The 24,281-nt window shown below is 29.8% G+C and overlaps 1 protein-coding gene across 6 annotated transcripts in view; it reads left to right on the top strand.

Annotated features, from left to right (window-relative positions):
- LOC145741178 (uncharacterized) overlaps positions 1–21,809 on the top strand; it is a 28,965-nt gene extending 7,156 nt beyond the window's left edge. Inside the window, exons 1-21 of one of the 6 annotated variants that reach the window (XM_082558716.1) lie at positions 1,819–2,013; positions 7,267–7,328; positions 10,563–10,657; positions 12,047–12,221; positions 12,415–12,513; positions 12,829–12,971; positions 13,270–13,437; positions 13,734–13,980; positions 14,153–14,294; positions 15,276–15,423; positions 16,011–16,247; positions 16,410–16,611; positions 16,742–16,887; positions 17,097–17,301; positions 17,484–17,778; positions 17,954–18,748; positions 18,968–19,113; positions 19,261–19,482; positions 19,750–19,866; positions 19,990–20,093; positions 20,162–21,809. In XM_082558716.1, coding sequence (XP_082414842.1) covers positions 1,863–2,013; positions 7,267–7,328; positions 10,563–10,657; positions 12,047–12,221; positions 12,415–12,513; positions 12,829–12,971; positions 13,270–13,437; positions 13,734–13,980; positions 14,153–14,294; positions 15,276–15,423; positions 16,011–16,247; positions 16,410–16,611; positions 16,742–16,887; positions 17,097–17,301; positions 17,484–17,778; positions 17,954–18,748; positions 18,968–19,113; positions 19,261–19,482; positions 19,750–19,866; positions 19,990–20,093; positions 20,162–20,558 — 4,296 coding nt within the window. In that variant the 5' untranslated portion in view covers positions 1,819–1,862 and the 3' untranslated portion in view covers positions 20,559–21,809. Of the gene's footprint in view, positions 1–1,818; positions 2,014–6,324; positions 6,685–7,266; positions 7,329–8,516; positions 9,897–10,562; positions 10,658–11,765; positions 11,872–12,046; positions 12,222–12,414; positions 12,514–12,828; positions 12,972–13,269; positions 13,438–13,733; positions 13,981–14,152; positions 14,295–15,275; positions 15,424–16,010; positions 16,248–16,409; positions 16,612–16,741; positions 16,888–17,096; positions 17,302–17,483; positions 17,779–17,953; positions 18,749–18,967; positions 19,114–19,260; positions 19,483–19,749; positions 19,867–19,989; positions 20,094–20,161 lie in introns of those variants that run through there. The other 5 variants (XM_082558711.1, XM_082558713.1, XM_082558715.1 and 2 more) reach the window with 5 other exon arrangements.
- The last annotated feature ends 2,472 nt before the right edge of the window (positions 21,810–24,281 follow it).

Genomic DNA, 24,281 nt, shown 5'->3' with positions numbered 1-24,281 from the left:
TAGATCTATTATTAACCATACAAACTAACCGCTAAACGGAAATTATGCTGCCATACACAACTAATGTGTTAACGCCGTTGCTGAATTCCCGGTCTAGTCGTCTGCTGTCCTCGGCAATTATGGTTATGTTTATTTATAAATAAAATTTAAATTTTGTCACATTAAAGCTAATAAACGTGATAAGTGCGTTGATAGCGATTTTTAGATTGAGTCAATTGAAACTTATTCTAAAGAAAGTATCCATTAAAATAATGTGCGCTATTGTTGCATTGTAGTTAGTTTATGCTTTATATTAATTTCTAAATATAGATTTTTATATTATTAAATTCAAGGCTTATTTAAAAATTAAAGGATGTTAATAAGCTTAAATCTATAGTGGCATGTGATGCAATTTCATTGTTCTTTTCAATTTGCCACTAAAACTTAGGTTTTCAATTTAGTTAAGCCTTTACACGCTGGTTTTATATTATATTAAACTTATAGATATACTGCTGTGACTATATATAATTGGTTCAGGCTGAAATGTTATTTTATTAACTCGCAATAAAGTCGGTTTGTTTTTGTGTAATATGAGTTTGTTAGGCTTTAGATAAGAGAAAACCATATTCCTTAAAAGACGTAGCGTTTTTAGTGCAAGGCGCGATTAGCCTTTATGGTTTAACCAAGTATAAAGTTCAAGATCTAAAAATCCATAATATGACACCATATTTCACAAAGCGGTTGAAATTTTTCGAAAGACTTGTTACTCACTAGATATAAGAACCTGTTAAATCGTTGACAAATAGCTGTGATGCGGTGTGGGTTAGATGACTGTAACGATACACAGCGTTATTATTTCCTTCCAATCAATTGAAACTATGATGTCGTAAGGTGTTGTTAAACTATGATGTCGCAATTGTTGTAATTTGTGATTGCCATCTGACCGGTTAGTGTGTTATTGGATAGTTTGATTAGCTCGGGAAACGAATAGAGAAACAATTGAGGTGATTAATTAGAAAAGTTAAAACTAGACCGATTTTTAGACTAAATTAGTAAAAAACGATTTTTGGTCTGTCTATTAAAAACGAATTCTGTTCATGTTTTTTTGTTATTTTAAAATTAAATTTAGGCGTGCCTGAATTTAATTAGGAAAAAAATTTGCCGTAGGTTTGGTTATGGTTCACATTTTTTTGTGAATAGACTAGGTTAGTAAATCTAAACCAGAGTCACGCTTAAAAATAGATTTTCATTCATCTGGTTTATTTAGACCCAAAACCGTAGGTTGTGATCCTTTTTTTACAGCGTCTCTTAGCCTCTGATATCAGGCGTCAACAAAAAACGTAAATCTCATTTCCTTATAGGTAGGCAAAACCCACCTTAAACTGACCAACTAATTTAACAACCCGATACTCCAAATTTAGCTTTAAAATAGTGACGTCATCGCCATGTCTAGTTAGAAGTCTAGGTTGTTGGTTAAAGTAATTGGGCTATTTGAGATCGGTTGCCGGTGTGTGATTACGTGAGCCAAATGGCCGATGACGTCACGGTGTTTATTTTGTGGTTAAAGAGAAACAGATGCTGAGTGTGTACCGGATAGTTTACGTTACAATCTGACGCTTGTTTATGCAGATAATTTTGACAGGTCTAATAGCGGATGGTGTACAAACTTTATTATGTTTGTTGTTTAGATCAGTAATTTTCAAGCAGTTTTGGGTTTTTCTTAAACCGATTGCAAAATTTAAAACTCCAAAAAGCAAAACAGAGCGTCTAAGAAGTTATTTTTAAAAATACTTGAAGTTAACATTTGTTTTGTTATTGTTGGGCAGTAATCGTACCCCATATAGATAACCAGATAGGTAAACTTGTTTAAATGTAACGTTGAAATGAGTGTAATAATTGAACAACACGGCAACGCCGAGAATACGCGGAGAAGAGATACGTTTGGTGCAAGAGCTTATCGTCGTATTCAACGAATTGTGTCAGTGGCCGATTTTCGGGACCTGGAATATTACGCTGAAACTCGACCAATCACACGTAAGTGACGTCATCTGTACCTTGGCTTAGGTTACGAGCGAGTCAAACAAATAAGTATGGAGAATGACAAATACTTAGTTTGTTTTTTGACATTATAAAGTGGTTGTTATGTCAAAATCTCTCTAATTTTAATATAAGCATATTTAATTTTATTAGAAACAATTTAATACAGATATTATTACCGTGTATTCAAGTTGTTTATTTGCGTTTCACTAAACTAATTTATATATCAACTAGACTGTCAACAGTAACGTTAACTTTTAAATATCAAAATAAATATTTATTTAAACTGATAAATATTTAGACTGTTGCCTTGAACTGAATTTAAATATTTTTGTTTTAGTAAATCCAGGTAATTAACAAAGAATATTTTGCTTGTACGGATTTAATTTTAATATCGATTAGCATTGTTTGCTATCGCCCTATTATAACACATGTAGTATTGTAAATCAATTTATTGAATATTTCAAAAACAGGTTAAAGAAATTGTTTAGCGAAGTGAAGGAAATATGTAGAGCGAACATAGAAATAAATGTGGTCGTTATGTGGTTGGTTTAATAACGAGGTGTTTTTAGTATAGGTTTTATGATGTATACGTTTCGCAATTGTATATTTAGTTTGGTTGCTGCTAGCTTATGTTATGCAACCTAGGAGATGTATATGTATAAGATGTGGTTAATAGCTACCTCGGTTCTTCTATAGATATTGTTAGATGATTTTTCACAATAAAAGAATGAGTTGGAAAATAACAAAATTTGTGTTAGTTTAGTTTATAATAAAGAAAGACGTAGAATCCGTATGTTTAAGTTCTATATATCGCATAATGAGATAATAGCTCATGTAAATGTAAACTATCTATCCATCGCCATTTCAAGTTACGGTTTCGAGTTGCCTCAAGGCATTTGATCAATCAATATCACCACCATTACTATCTATGTGTAAGGGCTTTTAGGGTAGGTCGTCGCTTAACCTATACTTGAAATTGTGTAGAGAATAAATAATTATTTCTCGCTATACGTATGTCATGCTGCGTGATTTGAAAAAGATAAGAATTATGAGCCAACAGTTAAAATTTGAACTAGTTTTTTAAACAGGTTGCATATACATCCGAGTTATAGTTTTAAAGCTTATAACATCCTAAAGCGTTTTGCATGTTTCAGTCAGTAGGAACCCTAACATAATTTAAAAACTCAACATGTTTTTATTGGAAAGGTTAAATTTTTAATTACACCAAATAGCGTTATCAAATTTTTTGCCACAAATGTCGAAATACCTAAACTGTATCCTGTCAGAGTTTACAGCCAAGCCATTATGATTGTTTCCCACCAAACTGCACTCGACAAAGCGCGAAAGAGAATAGACCCAACGCCATAATAATAAATACCCTTGTAAGAGCGAAGGTTTATACCGTGACGAATACTCCGCCCGCAAACAACAGACCAAGCGACATACAGAGAGCTGTGTACTTAAGAAGCTATTTTTGATAGAAAAGTAAATTATTTACCAAGTCTTTAGCTTTTAAAGCTGGTTTATAGCATACTAGATAACAAACTTAAACAAGTGGTTTTGTAGTCTGATTTAGTTAAAAATCTATTTTGCTTATTTTTAGTGCACAATCATTACAGATAAAAATATTTTAATTAAAAATACCTTATTTAGCAATAACTCAAAACAAGTAGGCCTTATCTTAAGAATTAGTTTGACCACTGCAGTTAAAGTATATTACTTGAGCATGTGGTAACTAGCTATTGTATATATGGTTTTAATAATTTATGCCATACTAGAACTGTAAGAAAGACAAGGAGTTTTAAAGCTATAAGACTTCAAACATAATTTTAAGTACTTCTTGTTTTTACATTTATATATTAAGTTTAAATTTGTTATACAGTTTAGGTATTTAAATTTATATCAAATAAAATTGATTATTCTTAACCATTAGACTTTGATATATTATTGTTTTCCCGTTTATATAAGGTTAAATGGGGTGCAAGCTAAAAGTTCATATTAGATAAATTAATTTATCATTTGTGTATTTTGCAAAACTATAAACATTAGTTTATTTCCAATGGGGATGGGATTAGACTAGAAATTAGAAGTTAAGTCATTTCCTTATTAAAGTTATAAGTCTTGTTTAAAAAGTTCTTTTAGTATGTTGGTAACAAAGTCAAGATACATAGTTATATATTTGTAAACAAATTAATAAAAATAAAAAAGTTAAACCAATATAATTTGTTAATTTTGCCACATATTGTATAGGTTTCAGGTTTTATGTTGATTTGCATGGTTAAGTCATTTTAATAAACTATCTTTTTCACTTTTAAATTAGCCAGATAAAAATTTCATCTAATAATAACGTCATTTCAAAAAGGAGTTTGTATTCAGCCACTTTTTCAAGTGTCCTAGAAATAGTTTATCTGGGATTTCCAAATATAGAGGCTGGTAAATTTGTAATATAAACAAAGTCTAGGCTATCTTTATTAGCTTAGTCAAGTAAACGTCCATTAAAATAGTCACTTGAACGACTAGCAGAGTGTTTATTTTTGTGTAAAACAAAGCGACATCAAGTTCTGTTATGTTACCTGACGTCACAGCCAAATCACTCAAGTGTGCGTAACATTATATGACGTCATTTATGCCGTGTTTATGTAAACGAAATATTTTCTGATCGTGTGCCTTAGTCATTCATGATATAACATTAAAAATGTTGTATTTTTTATTATTTTGGTTTCAGTTGGCTTAATGCAAAAATGTTGAGGCCTATAGATCATTTTTAAACAAAAAAGGTTTACATACCAATTTTTCATGTATAATAATATTAAATTTCTGTTAAAAATAAGTAAGCAAAACAGTTGTAACTATATTTTATTCTATAAATTACAATGGCTAAATCAACTTGTTTAATACCAAAGGTCATTTCAATAGTATGTAGAAATAGAAAAGGGAGTTTACACATTTTAAATCATGATTATTTATACTCAACAAAAATTTGGCACAATAAATTTTTATGCTATTTTCACCATTTAAATTATGATTGATGGTTTTTGTTTTTCCCAAACCGTTATATTTCGGCGTATTGCAATTAGTGGTAAATTTTAAGACGTTTCCGGGTAAAATTAACAAGTTTTTGTGTTTCTGTTTGCATTGTTTTGATATTATAGTTCTTATTATTGTTATGTATATTGTTAAAATCTAAATGCTTGACTTTTTTGTTTTTTTCCATCGTAGAGTCACATGTGTATTGCGTGTTCTTACCAAAGGTAAACTTTACAATTAAACCGGTTTTTAAGACTCCTTATTTTTAATTACACGGTTAGTCATAGTGCTGTCTGGTAATTGTAAGATCTATTTATATCTCCTTTCTTTAATACGTTATGTCCGTTCGTGATTATACTGTCTCTACTGATTTACATAATTAAGGCCAATGCAATTCCAATATTTATGAGATGTATTAATTGCTGTCTTATCTTAAGTAATAAAAGTTGGTATACGGTAGCCTTCTCAGTTTTGATGTTGCTCAATTTTGTGATAGTTTTGTTTAAAATAATCGATTTTTAATTTCGGAAAACACTTTTTCGTGGATATTGTTCACAGATATATAAACTAATGATATTTTTACATGTCACGAGCTTTTATTAATAAATGCAAATCACTGATATCGTCTAGGCACGTGGTATAATCTCAACTAATCGGTCTGGTTTGCATTAAAAGTTTAAAAAGATCTAAGTTTAGATTGAATGTTAAAAATCAGATCGATTTTAACGCAATGAGAAAAGTTTTATTCTCTAAAAAGTTTAGATTTAAGTCGTGTAGTTAGTTTAACATTGGTTAGCAACCTTTTTTCGTAATGGATTACAATGTAAAAAACTAAGAATTATATTGTACATTGAAAAGGTTAACTTGATTTAGTTAGTTATTCAAGGTAGGTATTTAGACATTATTAAGTAAAACTGTCATTTGGAATAGTAAAGGTCAATTTAGTTTGTACCCCTTTACCCTTTTGGTTCGTATAGATTTAGTTCACTCAGTTAATTACGTGAAGTTATTTATTGTTTGAACAGAAAATGTTAGTTTTGAGCACTTAGTAGAAATATTATATAAAAAATTGCTGTAGTTTAAAATTAAATAAACCACATTGTTGTTACACTGCTATTAGATTAGTAATCTGCATAAGTAGGTAATGATTGCTGTGTAATTGTGTTGTTACATGAAATAATAACCTTGACCTTAATTGAATTCTAACGAGGTTATATTGTATTCCTTACACACAAATAGGCGTATCAAATCAGTTGTTTTTATTTAAAGGTCTTGTTGTTTTTTTATTAGATTTTTTGTATAAATTTAAACAGTAAATGCCATAATTAAAGAAGAGCAATCTTATAATCAAACTTGATACGATGTACAAGTATAAAAGCAAGAGCCATCACAATACGCCCTTAAAACCCGTGGATACCTTCGAATACCCGTCACCTGATACACCTAAGGGGACCTTTGCCCGCTCGCCCCGAAGTACGGGACGTAAAAAGGGGACAAAGTTTTCCTTTGTGTCGACGCGAATTGGAATTCGCCGACGTTCGTCATCGCGCAGACGCCATCGAAGTGGGAGTCGACGAAGGAATAGTTTGAGCAGAAGATCTTCCGGGTTGTATGGAATAAGCGTCAATAATAGTCATGGTAGATTACCTTTAAGGCCCTGTTTTATTCAGAAGTATTTTACTTCGACTTTTATCGTTTAAAAAAATAAGTTAGGGTGATGTAGTTTTTGCGGATTACAAGATACTGTTCTTTTAATGAAGAACATTTTTTTGTAATAACTAACTTTTGGCGCCTACAGCGTGTCAAAAATTAACAATGCCAAGAGATTTTGTTGTTGCTGACCATTATCTAACTAAGTGTTTGTTAAGTGGAGCATATTGTCTTTTGTTTTGCTCGATTTTCGCGCATTTTCTGTTTAAGGTAACCTGGCTTTGGCTATCCCGTTTACAAGAAGTGAATTCAAGTAAAACAAATAGACCGTATATAGGCATACATGATGGGCAATTATTATTGTTGTGCTGGATTTAATAAGCTGGGTTAAGCTTGTTAGCAAAATAATGACTTTTTTTGTTAGGGGGTGTTTTGATATTACAAAAAATTCTTTCATCGATTCTCAGTTCTTCTATCTTGTTAAGTTTAGTCTGAATCTATATTTTAGGTTAAATTTTTGTTTAAATTTTGTTCTATTTAATGTGTTTAACTTTATTTGTTTTTCTTTAGATACTAGTGATAATCGTCGTAAAGGAACGGATGCAACAACTTCTTCTAAAGATGCTTTACCGGTAAGTCAGCCTTATTTATTCTTACAGATTAACCTTGCGTTTTACATTTAAACGCAATGTAATTTCAGGGAAAAAATACATAAGAGGATTAGGGGTTTAAATTTATTATTATTGTATTTGTGTTTAAATGAAAACAATAAATATTTTTTTAAATTTTATCATAACTCAATCTATGGATCAAACTATTTAAAAATTTAATTGGATAAAGGTCGTTAAAAATTTTAACAACTTAATTATCGCGTGCGTTTTTTATTAATTTAGCATTTTAAAATATCATTCTATTTTTGTGTTTAATGAACAACACTTTTTTAATATCGGGGGTATGATGAAATTAATTATGAAATGTGCAATGACGCACATAACCTTAGGTTTACCACTTGCGGCAATGTTGCTGTAAAGGTAACAGAGCAATGTCTGACTAACGATTTGCTTTTGAAAAGGTTAAAACTTCAACTGGTAATTGGACTTTTCTTTGTAAACAACAAAACAACAACCTATAAAAACACAATTTTCTTTCTATTAAAACACGGATGTATTTGTAATAAATGAATACAATAATTGCCCCAAACGTTTTGATGGGTTTATAAATTGCTTTAGACAAAAATATACATCCCTAAACAATAAAAGGACCATTAAAATATACCTTTTAATAGTAACAACTTTTTATGGTTCGGAAGTTTACTGATATTGAGTCATTAACTTACTATATTTAACCAAAAAAATTTCTACCTAATTGCAAGTTAAGTAACAAACAAGTTTGTTTAAAAACAACAACATTGGTTATGCTTTTTTATCGATTTATAAAATTTATATTAGAATCTTGATAAATATTTTCAAGGTGTAGGTTACGTATATTAGTTGAATTACCAATCAACTTCTCATTTGTTAAAAATTGCGTACTTGATCACGTGGCCAATATTGAAATGATTTCTTTTTTGAAGTTCGAGGATAGAAATTAAATGTGAATCGAAGTCTGCTGTGTAGTGTTTCCGCACCTCGGACCACAGTTCTATTGACTCGATCGGGTCACGTGACTGCGAAGAGTGTTACTCTCTCTCTCTTTTGCTTGTTACAGCTTCCGGCCTCAAACTTATGAGTCCAAATCAACTCATAACACGCGTATTGGAACATGTCATTCGTTTTAAACAGACTCAGTTTAATTTGTCTGGAATTTTTTCTGAGATGTTTTTTATATCTAGAAAGCATAAGAAGCCTTAGCAAAATAATGTTTGTGGATGTGTTCAATTTAGCTTAGTATTTGTTTATTTTTAAGCAGTACAAAGATTGCCTAACGCCATGAAAAAAGTTTGTTACAGTGTCTAGAGATTCGCAACACACAAATACATAAAAGCCTGTGACCGGCAAATAAGCAACATTAATTACGATAAAGTTCAGTTTTGCTTTCGTCATAAAATAGAGTTATTATAATCACCTCACGCAGCACTTCCGCGATTTTCTAAATGAAATATACTTAGTTGATGTATGTAAAAGCTAGGTATTTTTTTAAAAAAAACGTCACTTCCTAAAAGCGAAACCGGTATTAATCAAGTACGAAACTCTTTAGTTTATATTGCTTGTTTATGATTTTTCAAGTTCGCAACCTTTTAACTTATGCAGAGTCGGAACTTAATTTCCCATTGATAGGTAATGAACTGAGTTTGAACCTACAGCATTTAAATAAATTAAACTCTGCATTGTCGCGATCAGTTTAAGTTTTAGTGCGACCAATTAAAATAGCTGGGAGAAATTGTTTACGATCATATTCAAAACATCGCAGTGGTTAATTTAATTAGAACAGAGATGCATAATATAGAAACCAAACCGATTCTCACACAATAGCTCCTTTATAGCTGTGCTATTTATTCATTACCGATGATGTGCACTGTTTTTAAATAAAGATTTATTGTTTTAGGCTTGTCCAATCTGCCTAATCGCCTCCGGTGGCATATTAACTAGGCTTGATGTAAACTAAAGTGTTTTATTGCGGTGCTGCGTCTAAATAAAACATGAAGCTTGTTTAAATAATTGTAATGTTCTGTTTTACCTGACTTGGCACATATCAGTAAAGTACTGACAACAACACAATGCGCAAATAGGGTGTTGCTGTTCATATTTGGAGTTTAAGTGTAAACAAGCGTTACTTACGTACTTCAATTATGACACGTTAAGTTGAATCCCGTGCTACTTTAAATTTTAGAAATTACTTGTTTATTCATTTTCTATATAGTGTTCTGCTAGGTTTTAGAGCTATAGTTTTAAGTAAATGAATTTAAGATGGCTGCCCCTTCTTTTCGTAAATCAATGCCCCCATTAGCATACGGTTTACCCGATAGTTATTTGGACAGGCGTCGTACTAGTTTTGAGGCAGAAGACGGGCCAGCAATTTTGCGTACATTTTCGGCTCCACATCGAATGAACCAGCGTTTTAGTTGCAATTTACAAAAGTCCGACCCAGAACTAAGGAGAAGTGGGAAGGACCTACCCTTTCTTATGGAGCCTTTATTAGGCTCGTCTCAATTTTTTGATCCAGGTTCTCCTGCTAACGTTAAACGAAATCACTCCCTTAAAGTAAGTTTAGTAGTTTGTGGCATATATTGGTTATCAAAAAATTTTATTTTTTGATAAAAAATAATTAACAAAGGGATTTTGAAAGAAGAAGAAAAAAAGGTGTTCCTGTTTTAAATTGTGCTTGGCACAATCGTCAAAAGCAAAATCAGATGTTAGGAACTTTTTAGTCAAGAAAAACACTTTTCACACTGAATTTTATTAATATATCGTTTTTTTTTAGTTTTTATTAAAAGTAGACAGATGCACATTACTTCCGAATGCGCAAGCATGTGCGAAACGTTAAAGTATCGCAAACTGTTAAAAATAAATCAATTATCATTAAAAGTCTGGGCTTGTCAAATTAATTCTACTCGTGCACATATAGAACTGATTTTAATGTGCACTTTTTCCATACTAGATTTTTAATTAGTTTTCGGTCCAAAATTAAACGTTTTTCGATAGCTTGTTTAATTAATGCCTACTAGCTACTGTAGGCTTTTAAGCTGTTGACAGTACTTCTAAATATAACTTAAAAACGTATTTACAAAAATTGTTTGTAATAGACTTAATTTGTAGTAAACTTATTTGATAGCTTTACTTTAAACTGTTTCAAAAATATGTAAATGATATTTAACATAAATTTATTTATATGAACATACTTTTAAAAGTACTTTTTTTTAATTTTAGAATTTTTTGCAAAAGAAAATCCAGCCATCGGTTCGCCGAAGTAAAAGTACAAAAATGGGAACCGGAAAAGAAAATTACCCTGTTATGGATCTAACGTAAATATTTATGTTTGCTTTTTTTATTTCTTCAATCATAAAACCTTAATTATCTGAAAAGTAAACAAATAAATACACAATGGTCTATGGTATATTTGGGTAAGTGATATACCCTAAACTTGCCTTGGTTAATAACATTTAATGAAATATTACTTAATATTTTTAAAACCAACAAACATTGATAAAATTCAGGTTTAAAATAAATGTATACAGATTTTTTGTTTTATGTTTTGACTTAATAATGATCTAGCTGTTGATCTAGTTGTGAGTCATGTTTTTTGCAAATTTGGTTATAAAATTTTATTCAAATGCGTCGGATGAATACAATGATATCATTTATCGATGTCAATATACTGCATTAGTTTTAATACTCGTCATATTGTGATTCAACAATATTTTATCCTGTTGAGGAAGCAATCACTCATTAAATTTATTGAAATGTTGATTGCAATTGTTTAACTTATTAACTATAAACATTAATGTACTGTATAGATTGAAATTAAAAGTCCACAAAAATTGGTAAAAATTGCTATTTTGGGGCATTGTGTGAAATGGTTAAAGATTAACAAATAACATTAAACTGACGTCAATAGTCTTAAAGGTTCAGCAATCAATAGAAAAAGATAAGATCATAAGAATAGCAGTATTTTTTAAGTAAAGTATTAAATTTTTTTTTTATTATTTCGAAGCTACATGACTTGATAGTCAGAAATAGCATATCGTTGTGCAATCAAGTATTTTATGTGTACTGTGGTAAATTTAAACATTTAAGTCGAGTTTCTGGTCATTAAGGAGGTATTAAATAGCTGCTCAGTGCTCCACATAACTTCCTGAATACGTTTCGTTAACTAGGGACAACATACATGCACATGCAGGCCTACCGTGTAACTGCACAGGCTTCAGGAAAGAATTTGTCGTCATTTGATCCTTAGTTATGGCACGCATATGTAGAAAAGTGATGTAGGTCACTGTGAATAATATACTGCGGTGTGTTTCAAACCTAATTAGGCTTAATCAAATTATGCCAGTGTGTTTAAGAACAGCATATATTGTTAAGAGATATTTAATTTAACTGGGAGTTAAATTAGTTTAAATAGAATCAGTTTAAGGAAAATAAGATTGTTTTGTAATGAAATTAATATATTAAATATGTTGTCTATTGGAGTGGGTTTTAGACAAGATTTCTTTTGTTGTGGAATTATGCCTTGCTTTCAGTAAGTTTCAGTTTAGATTATGTTCAGGATTATTATATTATAAAACAAATATATTTAGGATTTCTTATAAAACGATAAAACAAACAATAATGTTGTATTTAAAATGGTATTTAGGTTTATTATTATCATTTTCCAGGCGAAATGATAGAAATTAATTAATTAATATTTTCTGTAGGTCTTTGATGGCACAAGGAGGTCAAATAAATCGAACTGAAGTTGATTTACCCTTTTTCATGCCTCAAATTGAGTCACCTGATGTTATTGATCTATCTTCGAACCCTTCTGACTTTTATGATGCCTCGGTTCGACCCCTACACCACAGTATATTGGGCAGAAATTACTGTTTCGAGGTGAGTGTACTTTTTTATGTAAACTATGTCATAAAATCTATTTGTGTTACAAGAGTGTAGGCATTAAAAAGGTTTTGTTTTTTGTGTGAATTTATCACAAAAATGAATTGTACTTTTCAGGATAGGTTTTAAATTTTCTAATTATTTTTAAATATTTTTTAAAAATAAATATTCATTTTCAAATTTTGATTAGGTTATAACAAAAAATGGAACCAGGTGTTTTGGTTGTGATTCAGCTGGTGAAAGAGAAACTTGGATAGAGAAAATTAAGCGGGCAATCAACCCTAATCTGGTATGTTTGCTTTTTTAAAAATTACCTTCGTTGTAAACTAAAGGTGTTGTATTATTTAATGTATATATAAAGATAGCATATATATATATATGCTAAAATGTTATTGAAATCAAATTTCATTTAAAATTTATTTATAGTAAAATTGATAGGACATTTTTTATATGATTTTCAGAGTTTTCTATATTATTTTATTAATATACTGTTTAGAATAAAAATTATAAGGTTTAGATTGGTACCTTTTTTAGAATAAAATCATATATATATATATAATTTATTATTGATAATTGTTTTAATAATTTTTATTGCATTTATCAGGACAACTCTCGTCGAACGGAACATCATCTTATCTTATTTGTTCAAGAAGCAAAGGGTGTTCAATCAAAAAAGAAATATTTTTGTGAAGTCTGTTTGGACCGACACCTATTTGCAAGAACCACTTCAAAATGGAAAAATGATACGTCAGTTCTTTTTTTTTTTCATAATTATAAGCATGTTTTAATTTTGTTGTTTATTGATAATTGCAGCATCACTTGTTATCTGATTTGGTCAAGTTAGTCATTCTTTATCAACACTGTGTTTAATTTATAGATTAGGCCCAATAATTACTCATTTTATAGAAAATTTGTATGTGGTAATGAATATATATTGTGTATTACACTATTTTTATTTTCATTTTTTTATTATTTCTTTATTTACTTAGCTTTTATAAAAATAGCCTTGAAATTTTTTGTCAATTTTAAAAATATTTGTGTTCAGTGTGTTATGGTGTGAACAATTCGAATTCACTTCAATGCCCTCAATCGATGACATCACAGTTCATCTTTATAAAGATTCTGATAAGAAGAAAAAGAAGGATAAGGATTATATTGGGCTTGTTAATTTACCTGTTCGTAACTTGGTTAACCAGCAATCTTTAGAAAAATGGTTAGTATAAATTATTTATTAATATTAATTAAAACAACTTTCTAATAGTCTAGTTATACAACATAAAGTTTTTATTATATATAGAGTTTATTGCATGTGACTTATTATTGTGATAAATATTTTATAATAATTGCCGTAAAATGCTGTCATAAACAGTAAAAAATAACTAAATTTAAATGCAATAAAGAAAGCATAGTAAATCAATTAATAATTTTTGCATTTATTCATTTCGTACATATATTTTATTCCCAGAAACTTATAATTTACCTTTTTTAAATATTTAATTACAAACACAGGTACCCTCTATCGACACCAAGTGGCAATAATAAAAGCAAGGCAGGCGAGTCCATGGCCATTAGGATCAAAGCCCGATTTTTATCCACCCCCGTTTTACCAACTGAGCAGTACAAAAATTTTGCTGAGCACATTTCCAGGAATTATTTAAGTGTATGTTCGGCCTTACAAACTTGTTTAAGTGCTTCCAGGAAAGATGAAATTGGAAGAACGCTGGTTAACATCATGTATGGAACAGGTTCCATTAAGGTAAATTCACTTTAATTGTTCTTAAGTCTGTAAAACAAATTTGCCCTACTTTGTTCTTTTAAATGATAAATTAATTTAGCAATTTTCTTTCAAAATATTTGTAAATGTTAAGCTTTGTAAAAATATACACTTTTAAATCAATTTTTTTTAATTGATAATTTTAATGTTTTAGGAGTACATGACAGACATAGTGATGGAGGAAGTTGCTAAAGTAGAAGAAGAGAGTTTAATCTTCCGAGAAAACACAATTGGAACAAAATCAGTCGAGGCTTTCCTTAGACTTGTGGGAATGAAATATCTGCATGACATTCTAGGTAAGCCCATAGTGTTTAAATTAAATTTTTGTAGTTCTAAATATAATATAATTAAGATTGATACAAAAATTAAAATTATTTTAAAATTTACCAAAATCCCCCCAAAAAAATGTTTTTAAATTTTGTGGTAAAATTTAGTAAATGTGCTTCCTGATTTGTATTGTTTGTGTGCGTGCTTTTTTTGAGATTTTTATCATTGTTTTGGTTAAGAATAGCAGACTTGTTTACAGTGTGTGGCGTCATATTTATTATATACATCACAAGTGCTACGTAACTCGGTATTGCATATGAGTCACTCGATGTTCAGGAAATATTGCTTTGTTCATTTGATGTAATGTTTAAATGCCCCTTCTTGTAATATAACACATAGCATGCCAGTGTTTTGCAGTTAATTAAAACGTGTTTGGCGTTTTATTTTGATTATTGCAAAAGAAAAAATTTTTTTGCAGTTTGTTAAACCTTCACTATAATTTGTAATTTTATTTGTTTTTAAATAATTAATATTTATATTGTTAGGGAATCGGTATATAATTTTAAATGAGTATGGTTTCTTTTTTTATGACCTTGTGCTTACTGTTTTATCAAAAAAAAATGTTATTAACACTGTTGCTTTTATTAAAAAGGCTTAAAATGGATTATCGTGGGTGGTTTAATTTTAAGTGTATTGTGGTTTATTTAAGCTCCATGTGACGTCACTAATGTGTGTATTTATGTCTACTTAAAAGCCTGTATTTAATCTTGTTGTTAAGATAACTTAATTAAATTATGAATGCGGTGACTGTTCAAAATTAAATGTTAAATTTACTAATTTAGTTTGGGGTTTGTTGAATTAATTAAAAAATTTGCTGTTTAATAAAGGTTAACAATTTGAATGAATCATTTTTGTTAAACTTTTTCTGCTTTAAAAACCTTTTTGTTGTTGTTATATATTTTTTGGTGCTTTTCTATTAATTTTACATAACAATCTTTGTAAAATTTTAGGTGAGTTCATTAAAGCTCTCTTTACAATGCGAGAGGAATGTGAGGTAGACGGAAGTCGTCTTCCTCCCAACGCATCCCTGGATGTCAATCAGGGTCATCTTAGGATGAGTTGTGAGATTGCTCTTTGCAAGATAACCAATTCGACCAAGTGAGCGTTAAGTTCAAACTTTATTTACTATAAAACTGTAATAAATAATTTTTTTAGACTTTTTATTATTAGGTGCAAAGTGAAATACTTAATTAAATTATTTTATTAATAAAGTGTCTTAAATTTAATATTATTTGCATATAAAGTTATTACCAGAAAACAAATATTTAATATGATATATTGTGTTAAACCCAAATTGAATACTGCTTATTTAGCTATTATTGGTGAATATCGATACTCTATGAAGCTTATTGTTTATAAGACACTGAATTTATTAATAGATTTTTAAAAACGCATTGACACATAAAGAAATTTCCCAATACATTATACTCAGCAAAATTTTTTGGATTCTATTGACAAATAATAAACAAATGTATAAAATAAAAAATAGTTGACCAGATTTACTTTATTAATAATTTATGTAAATAGTTAATACTGTTTAAATTTATTGCAATAATAATTTAAATATGTAAATATTTAAATACTGTTTAAGTTTATTTTAGCTCTTACAGTAGCTATATATAGTACTTATAAAATAATGTTGTAACAATAAATATATTAAAAACAATTTTATTGTTAACTTTTAGCATTTTTCCTTCTGAGCTTCGTGAAGTTATGTCTTCATGGCGATCCCATTGTGAAGAAGCAGGAAGACCCCGCATTGCAAACAGATTAGTCACTGCATCTCTCTTTCTTCGCCTCTTGTGTCCTGCCATTCTGAATCCCAGTTTATTTGGACTCGCCAACGAGGTTCCGGATCCAAAAACTTCAAGAACTTTAACTTTAATTGCAAAAGTTATTCAAAACTTGGCAAACAGGAGCAGGTAGACTTTAAATAATGTTTAATCACTTAATAGAAGTAAATTTAGTTTACTAATTATAAGTTAATCCAAAATCCCTTCCCAAGCAAAAAAAAATTTCAAGATATTTTTTTTATTTATATTTAAAGAAGTAAACAACTAACTTAATTTTTTAATTTTTTTTAGATTTGGAAACAAAGAAGAATACATGCAGTTCATGGATGCATTTGTGCGTGAAAAATGGGATGACATGGGTGCCTTTATAAATAATGTTTCTGACAATTCCATTCCAGCAATTAATCTTGGTTTTCAGGGTTTTATCGATCTGGGGAAAGAATTTGCAAAATTGCATGCTTTTTTCGTGGAAGTTATACCTACTTTAGATGCGGTAACTTGTTTGTTTTTGCTTGTTTTGGGAAATTTTGTTAATTAAAAATAAAAATAATATAGTTTTTAACTTTAATGACCATTTTAGTAGTGCTTAAACAAAAAAAATGGCAATTTATATTTCTTTTTAGGCAACTGTAGAAAAGCTTGGTGATTTGCCTGAGATATTAAAGGTAATAACTGAATCACTTGCTAACACAGTGGATGATGATACTACTTCTGTTAGAAAGCTTTCTGCTCCATTGACTCAAATTTCTGAGGACACTGCACTTACTAAGTAAGCCTATTGTTAGCAATAAGATTTAATAACAAAATTTGATATGTGATAATTTCTTTATGCTTTGTTAAAAAGTGATTTTCACAACATTGTTTACTAAATAAACACTTGTTACATGGTTTGTCCCAAAACCTTTTTTTATTTACTAAAATCAGCAAAATTTTTTTATCAAAAAATTACTAAGTTTTATTAATTTTTATTTTATTTAGTGTTCCGTCCAACGTTCTTCTTCCTGGATGTAGCAGTACTCCAGTTGTGGAAAGAAAAAGCTTCAATGAAGTTGGTGTTGCCTCCTCTCTTCTCGACCTCCGAGAGTTTAACAGAAGAGCAGAGGAGGGGATGTACGACAACCAACCGGGAGGGTTGATAGTCGGTTATTCACCCCCAAGTCTTGGGAGCCAATCGTCAATACCTGTAAGTATACTTAAATTAATGAAGTTTTTATATTTTTTTAGTAAAAGTTTTTGGGTTTTCAAGAATTTTTGCAGCAGTTTAAGCAATTATGCACTATTGCAATATTTTTAAAGTGTTAGTGCGGCATTCTGCCATTTTTATTTTTTGTTTTAATTTACGCATATTTATACTTTGTTTTGTAGGTGAGCAGTAGTTTTAACAACAGCAACAACTACCGTCAACAACACTCTAGTGCTGCGACAGCCCAACTTACAGAAAAACCCGACACTAACAAACAACAACAAGGACCAAACCAGCCTCTGATGTTCAACAATCCTGCTTATAAGTCACACAAGACAAATTATCAGCGAGGTATAAGCTCGCCCGCTACACTGACTTCGTTGCATGACTCGTTAATGCAACTGGCAGGGGGAGATAATAGCCAAGGTGTCCAGTCTGCTCAACAGAATAATCATATACCTTCTTCAAGAACACCAAGTAAGCCATTTTTTGTCTTTTCATGTGGATTTTTTAGTTTGATAAAGTCTTTTTTCAATCGGATATAACAGTTTTTTTATTAATTGATCTTAGAAATAAAACTGTAAAAGATACGTTGAGTCAAATTATTTGATATTTAAACTATGATATTTATCTAAAAATTTGTTTTTTTTAGGTCAACAACCACTGTCTTTTACCAACCCCCTTCAAAACTTGAGCAATCATCACCTTGAAACTGTGTTTAGCACGGAGACACGTACCTATGTGGCATCCACACGCCAGCCACAGAATTCAGTTAGCGAAATTTCACTCAAAAACAATAAATCGAAACTAGTGCCACCAACTAGCTTGGAAATTGCCTCCAATTATCGGCGGCCTGAATCGGAGGAAAGTGAGATCGAATCTCCGAGTCTAGGTTCTTCTTTATCATCCCGTCAATCGTCAACAACCACAAATTCAATGTCCCACAAATCTGAAACTAGTAAAAACAACATTTCGAAACCCCAAGAAAATGAGCCCCATACACCTTACCCCAACAAAGTGTCGCAAAATTTTAGCGTTTTCGAGGACACGCCTAAAAGCACTCAGAACAAAACGAAACCAGATCGAGCACAAGATGGCGCCCGATTAAAAAACTCGCTAGAGATGACGTCACCTTCGTTATCAAGTGCTCATTTAAAAACCGGGCTTCAGATCAACAAACAGAACGTGGATGTCGTTAAACCTCAACCTAAGCCTCGTACAAGTGTGGGTGGAATGGATAAGGGACGGAAAAGTTCCGTTCCCAATCGTACTCCATCCCAACCCAATATTCTGGTTACCAGGCGAAGTTCCGAATCTTTCAAATTGAAGACGAATTACGATAACCCGAATTATCCGAGTCTAATGTTATCCAATAATGATCATGATGTTATTATGGAGCTTAACCCGTCTAAGCCTGAGGTTGAAATGAGAAGGGAAAAACACAAAGGTCAGTTTCTTACTTTGTCTCATTATTTATTTTATAGTTTATTATATTGAAATATTTTTAAGGTTCTATAAAGTTTTGTGTTCTCATATTTAGACTTAGCTGAAATTTTGTAAAGTATTATATACAAAGCTTATTCAGGCGTTTTTATAAACTATATATATATATCAACTATTAAATTACTTTAAATGTTTTAAATAAATATATTTAATTCTTTTTCAGATAATTTATCGAAAGACCAGGATGGTTTTGTAACTGCTCCAGTAACTGCAGTCAAGTCCAGAGTTGTTGTTGCGACCTCCAATGCAGCCAGAGTTAAAACTTCGAAGCATTCGGCTAACTTTCAACAGCCATCCAAAGCACAACACGTAATTTTGTTTTTGAATGGCTCAAATATGATAAAATTTATTAATTTACATAATTTACATAATTTTTTATGGGTATTTGTCTGACTTGGAAAGTAAATCATTTTTTCTCAAAAATATTTTTTTTAATAACTTTTTTTCTGATTTTAGTCACAACGATGGAACAACAACTACCACAACAAACCACCCAATCCATCAACTAATAAAAATCCCCAGACTTCTGAAACCACCTCATCTCACCCCCCAACCACTCCTGAAGACCCCCTTTCACCCGAGGCAAGAACTGCGCAGTGGATTCTGAATAGTGTTACCACTCCTAATAAAGACATGAAAAATCACGACGAACCTATTGCAGTGTTAACACCAAAAGACGTAAGAAGATTTTAATATATTTTTGGTTAAATTTAATGTAGTTAAGCTTAGCCTAAAGTGCTTTAAAATAGTTGCATGTCAATTTTTTTAAATGTTTGTTTTGAAGTTGAAAATTATTTTGTATAATATTTAAAAAAAATATGCTCTACTAAAAACGTTACCGTTTATAGTCTATTTTTAATTGTCAAATTTGTACTTTTTTTGTTTATGCAATTAGTAATTCGCATGTTCATTTATTTTATTTTGTCATTTTGCATGTGTGAACAGTACGAGGAGAGAATAATAAGACTCGAGACCGAAGTAGAGAGATTACGAAGTAGGCTTGGTGAAAGTATTACAAACCAACGTACTTTTGACAATAAAGAAACTGTTTTGTTAGACAAGGTGACGTCATAAATCTTTTATTTTTTCATACATTTTTCGATTATTATTTTTTTTATTTGTCAATCAAATTTTATTTGAATTTTTTTACTTTATTTGAATTTTATATTCTTTTTTTAAATTTAGATTCGGGCATTGGAAAAACATGAAGCTCGTGCTGTTGAAAAATTTCAAAATGAACAAAAATTTAGACACAAAGCTGAAATGGAAATAAATAAAACGCTGAAACAGTAAGTTTTGGAAACAAAATCGGTTTAAAAATTTTCAAATAAGGTTACTTAAAATCTTATTTTTACAGTTTAGAAAACGTTGAGGCCGATCAAAAACGGGAACGTCTAGAATTTCAATCAATACTCGAAAGTAAAGAAATTATCGTTACTGAACAGCACAAGAAAATCGGAAAGCTCGAGCGCGCCAACGCGCGGCTGCTAAAAGCGCTAAATCATCTTAACCCTTCAACAGCGACGGGCAACAATGCAGGACAAATAAGCCCATACACAACAGGAAATCGCACGCAGCTGGACGATATAGAGTTTATAGACGGCGATATCATACAGAAAAAGCACCACGCAAATAACTATAACAATGGTAACAACCTTGGGTCGAATGTGACGTCATCCAAACCAGGTTTGCAGTATTACAATGGTAGTTTTCCTTGTTTATCATCTAGTGAATCTACATCTTCGTCGCTCTAGAATGTCACTGTTTATTTTTGCGGATTATACGAACTAAATTATTACAGCATATTTTTTATGTTTTGGTATGCTAGAGAACTAAAATTTTATAATTAAAGTTCGACACATCTCCCTCTTATTAAGGTGACAGAAAAAATAAAAATCAAGATGCAATGCAGTGAACGAATAATTAATGTGACATTTACAATACATACGCTAAGTTTTTTTTATGTTTACGTTAAAAATTGATGCAAAATAACGTTATTCAAAACAAATATTCGAACTTAACAATCCCCTTTTATTAAAATAAAAAGTTCAATATATTTATGCGTTACGGCCATCGAAAAATTATAACCTTTTTTTGTTTTCAGCCAATAATACGTAAGAATAAATTATATTTCAGAAACATGTAACCTACTAAATCATAACAGTTGGTTTAAACGTCAATATACTTGACTGTGTGTATTTAGTTTAAAGATATTTACCAACCTTATAGTAATAACGATTTTATGTTGAACTTATATTATAATAAAATTAAAAAATTAACCTATATCATTATTAACGCAACGAAATTAGGTTAGATTTGTAAAAAAATATCGTGCTGTTTTGTGCATTACTTTCAGTGTTAAGTGTTTTTAAAATGTTTTTTCTTATTCAGCAAACACCTTTAAAGCTGTTGTAAAGTTGCTGTTGTCATGTAATTTGTGATACGTTTGTAATTGCACTTTGTGGGGCAGACTATTGTTTTTTCTTGTAATGAAGTTCCTGATTTCGCCCTGCTGCTAAGCAGTAGACTTACTGAAATACTAAAATTTGTTTTAATATTGTTTCTTCAATACACATCTTATGTTGTGGTAAAAATAATCGTTATCTTTTCTCTGATTTTATTAGATAACAGGTATTGAGATTTGTATTTTAATTATTTATCATACCGTAACTGATATTGAAATTGTTTTAAATTTGTTTTTATTTTGAGAAATTACTTTTTTTCTGATTATACTGAATAAATTTTAGTTATTTTTATGTTTTTCCTTTGTACTTGCTTTTTCTTTTATTATTATTTGAACATTAAAAAGCGACGTCAAAATATACCCATTTTCCTATAGAAAAAAAGAAATTATTTACCCAATTTACTGATTTGATGCCATTTGTATATCTCTAATCTCTGTGAAATAATTTGTAGGAAAATAATAGTGTTGTTTTTGCTTGCTGCTGCATAAACCTTTCTTCTTCTGTAAAACATTTTTATTAAAAATGTGACAATGTAAAAAAGTGACATTTTTTAGAAACCATTTAAGTGAGACATTCAGTACTATCTTGGCTAAGTTATACAAGTTGACGTCACTTTAGTATAACAAAAACTGTAACCATGCAATCGGTTATTTTAAACACAATTCCTTCCAAGTCACATGGCATAAAGTTTTTAATTCGTGTCAAAACGTTAGATCGCCTTATCAGAAGGTGCCAAAACAAATAACTAACTCAGTAGGCAAGTGCAACTGTGATTTTCACGCCATTCGTTACAGTCTACTTTCCAAACTTACCTCGTTAAGAAATAAAGGTTTCTTTTTTATTTAATTTTTTGTAAGTAGGCTTCAACTGGTAGGTATAAGCTTATAACTGTGATATGGTTGTGGTTATAAGAGTAATTTTTAGGTTAGATAGTAAAAATGGTTAAAAAAGAAATAAAGGTAATACTAAAAATATGTGTATACTTTAAATTTTGTTTTTGTGTCATAAATTTATTAATTATTGAGATTTTTTTAAAAATATATTAGTTTTTTTAAATACTTTTTTGTAATTACTTTACTACTTATAATTGTTTTTTTGGTAATTTTTTTCGGAAATACGTTAGTAAGACCAAGGTTGTTTTATCAGTAATGTTAAAATTTGATTTAAAATTTTTTTAATTTTTGGAATTTTTTTTGCTTATGTTTTATGTTGTAAGGTCATAAGGGATCAACATCGTCAAATAAAAAAAGGCTCAGTATTTTTTGAATTTGTTTTTCTAGTATGTTAGTCAGGTTAATGTGCATCTAATAAAATGTTTAATTTCGAGTTTTTTCTTAACAAAAAAATTTAGTTTTTGTGTCATAACTTTATTATTACAAAATATAAAATATTAATATTTTGTAAAAATTATTCAAAAATACGTTAATAAGGCTGATCTGGTTTTATTGGCGAGATTAAATTTTGATTTAAGATTTTTGAATGTTAGGAATTTTTTTTGACATGTTATATGGTATAAATTAAAGGGAATATGGAATATTAAGCTTAAAGATTATAGTTTTTAACTTTGTTTCAATAAAAATAAAAGGCTAAAATTGTCAATAATGCAATTACAATATATCAATATCATATTTCCAACTCTATTTGTAAATCAAACAAAAATATTATCGATTACAAAGCCATTTGACATAGCCTAACCTAATAATATACAAAATAAAAATTAGCTTTTGTCCTGCTAAATTAACTTTTGTTCTGCTAAAAATTTTTGCAAAATGTTTTATCTTGAATGTTAGTTAGGCCAATGTGCATCTAATAAAATGAAATATTTTAGGCTTTGAGATTTTATTAATTTTAATAAAAGTGCCATGACTTTTATGAATATTAATATTTAAAAAAAATATTTTGTATACACGTTAATTGGACCTGTGCGGTTTTAAAAGAACAGTTATTTTTCAGTTTAAAATTTTTTATATTATTTTTAATTTGTATGCAATATCATTGGCCAAAAATATCACGTGACCTAACTAACCCAAAAAAAATTAGCTCAAACTTTTGTTCTACTGAAAAATTTTTGCAAAATGTTTTATCTTGAGTGATAGTTAGGCCAATAAGAGTCTCATAAAGAGCATTAAGATGGCTAACTTTGACTTGTAAGCAGATTTACCCGTTCTACAGCCTGTAGAACAGCACGACACTATACCAGACATGACGTCACAGGATATCATGACGTTGCGAAAGAAACCCTACCTGGCCCGCGCCGCATCTCCGAATAGGAGTTCTGGGTCCTCTTTCGGGAGCTTTTCAGGTGTAAGTTTGAGTGTTTGGACTGGGGGCGGAAAAAGTTTGTAAGTTAGAAGTGAATATGTTCGACAACATTTTAAATGTCCATATTGTTCATGTTTTAGCAACTAAAGCATGACCATTGTTTTAGTGTTGGCTGATGTTAGCTTATCGTATTATTTTGTTAGTGTGTGTTAGTTGTGTTTGTGGTGACACTAATATATTGTCCAAATACGAAGCGAAAGTACAACAATATATTTAAAATTTGCAAATTAAATAAACCATTCACTAGTTAAATAAACGAAACATTTCGTAACGTATTTATGGCGCTATTTTATTTTATTAACTATTGTATTATAATATTTTGGTCGCCATGCAAACAAAACTTTTAAAATTTTCGTAACCTAGCCTTGTTCATATCTACAATCAGTAATTCTAGTTCGAAATCTTAGATTTCGAAACATATTGTTATTGTTAGTATTTTTATTATTATAACTCAAAAATGGATTAAAAATTAAATTTTTGTTTATTTATTTATTTATCATATTTAAAATCTTGTTTATTTAATAAAAATCAAAAATCAATTTTAGGAATTTAAAATTTAGTATAATGTATTTCCTGATATCGACAACTAAAAACTAGGTTAAAATATAAACTTTTGTTTGTATAATATATTTGTTTGTTTACTAAAAATCAAAGATATGTAATATAATTAGTTAATGTTTATGCACATCT

This window comes from Corella eumyota, chromosome 2 (genome assembly GCF_963082875.1).
Source record: "Corella eumyota chromosome 2, kaCorEumy4.1, whole genome shotgun sequence".
NCBI classification, from domain to species: domain Eukaryota; kingdom Metazoa; phylum Chordata; class Ascidiacea; order Phlebobranchia; family Corellidae; genus Corella; species Corella eumyota.
This window is presented reverse-complemented; position numbering and strand designations above follow the sequence as displayed.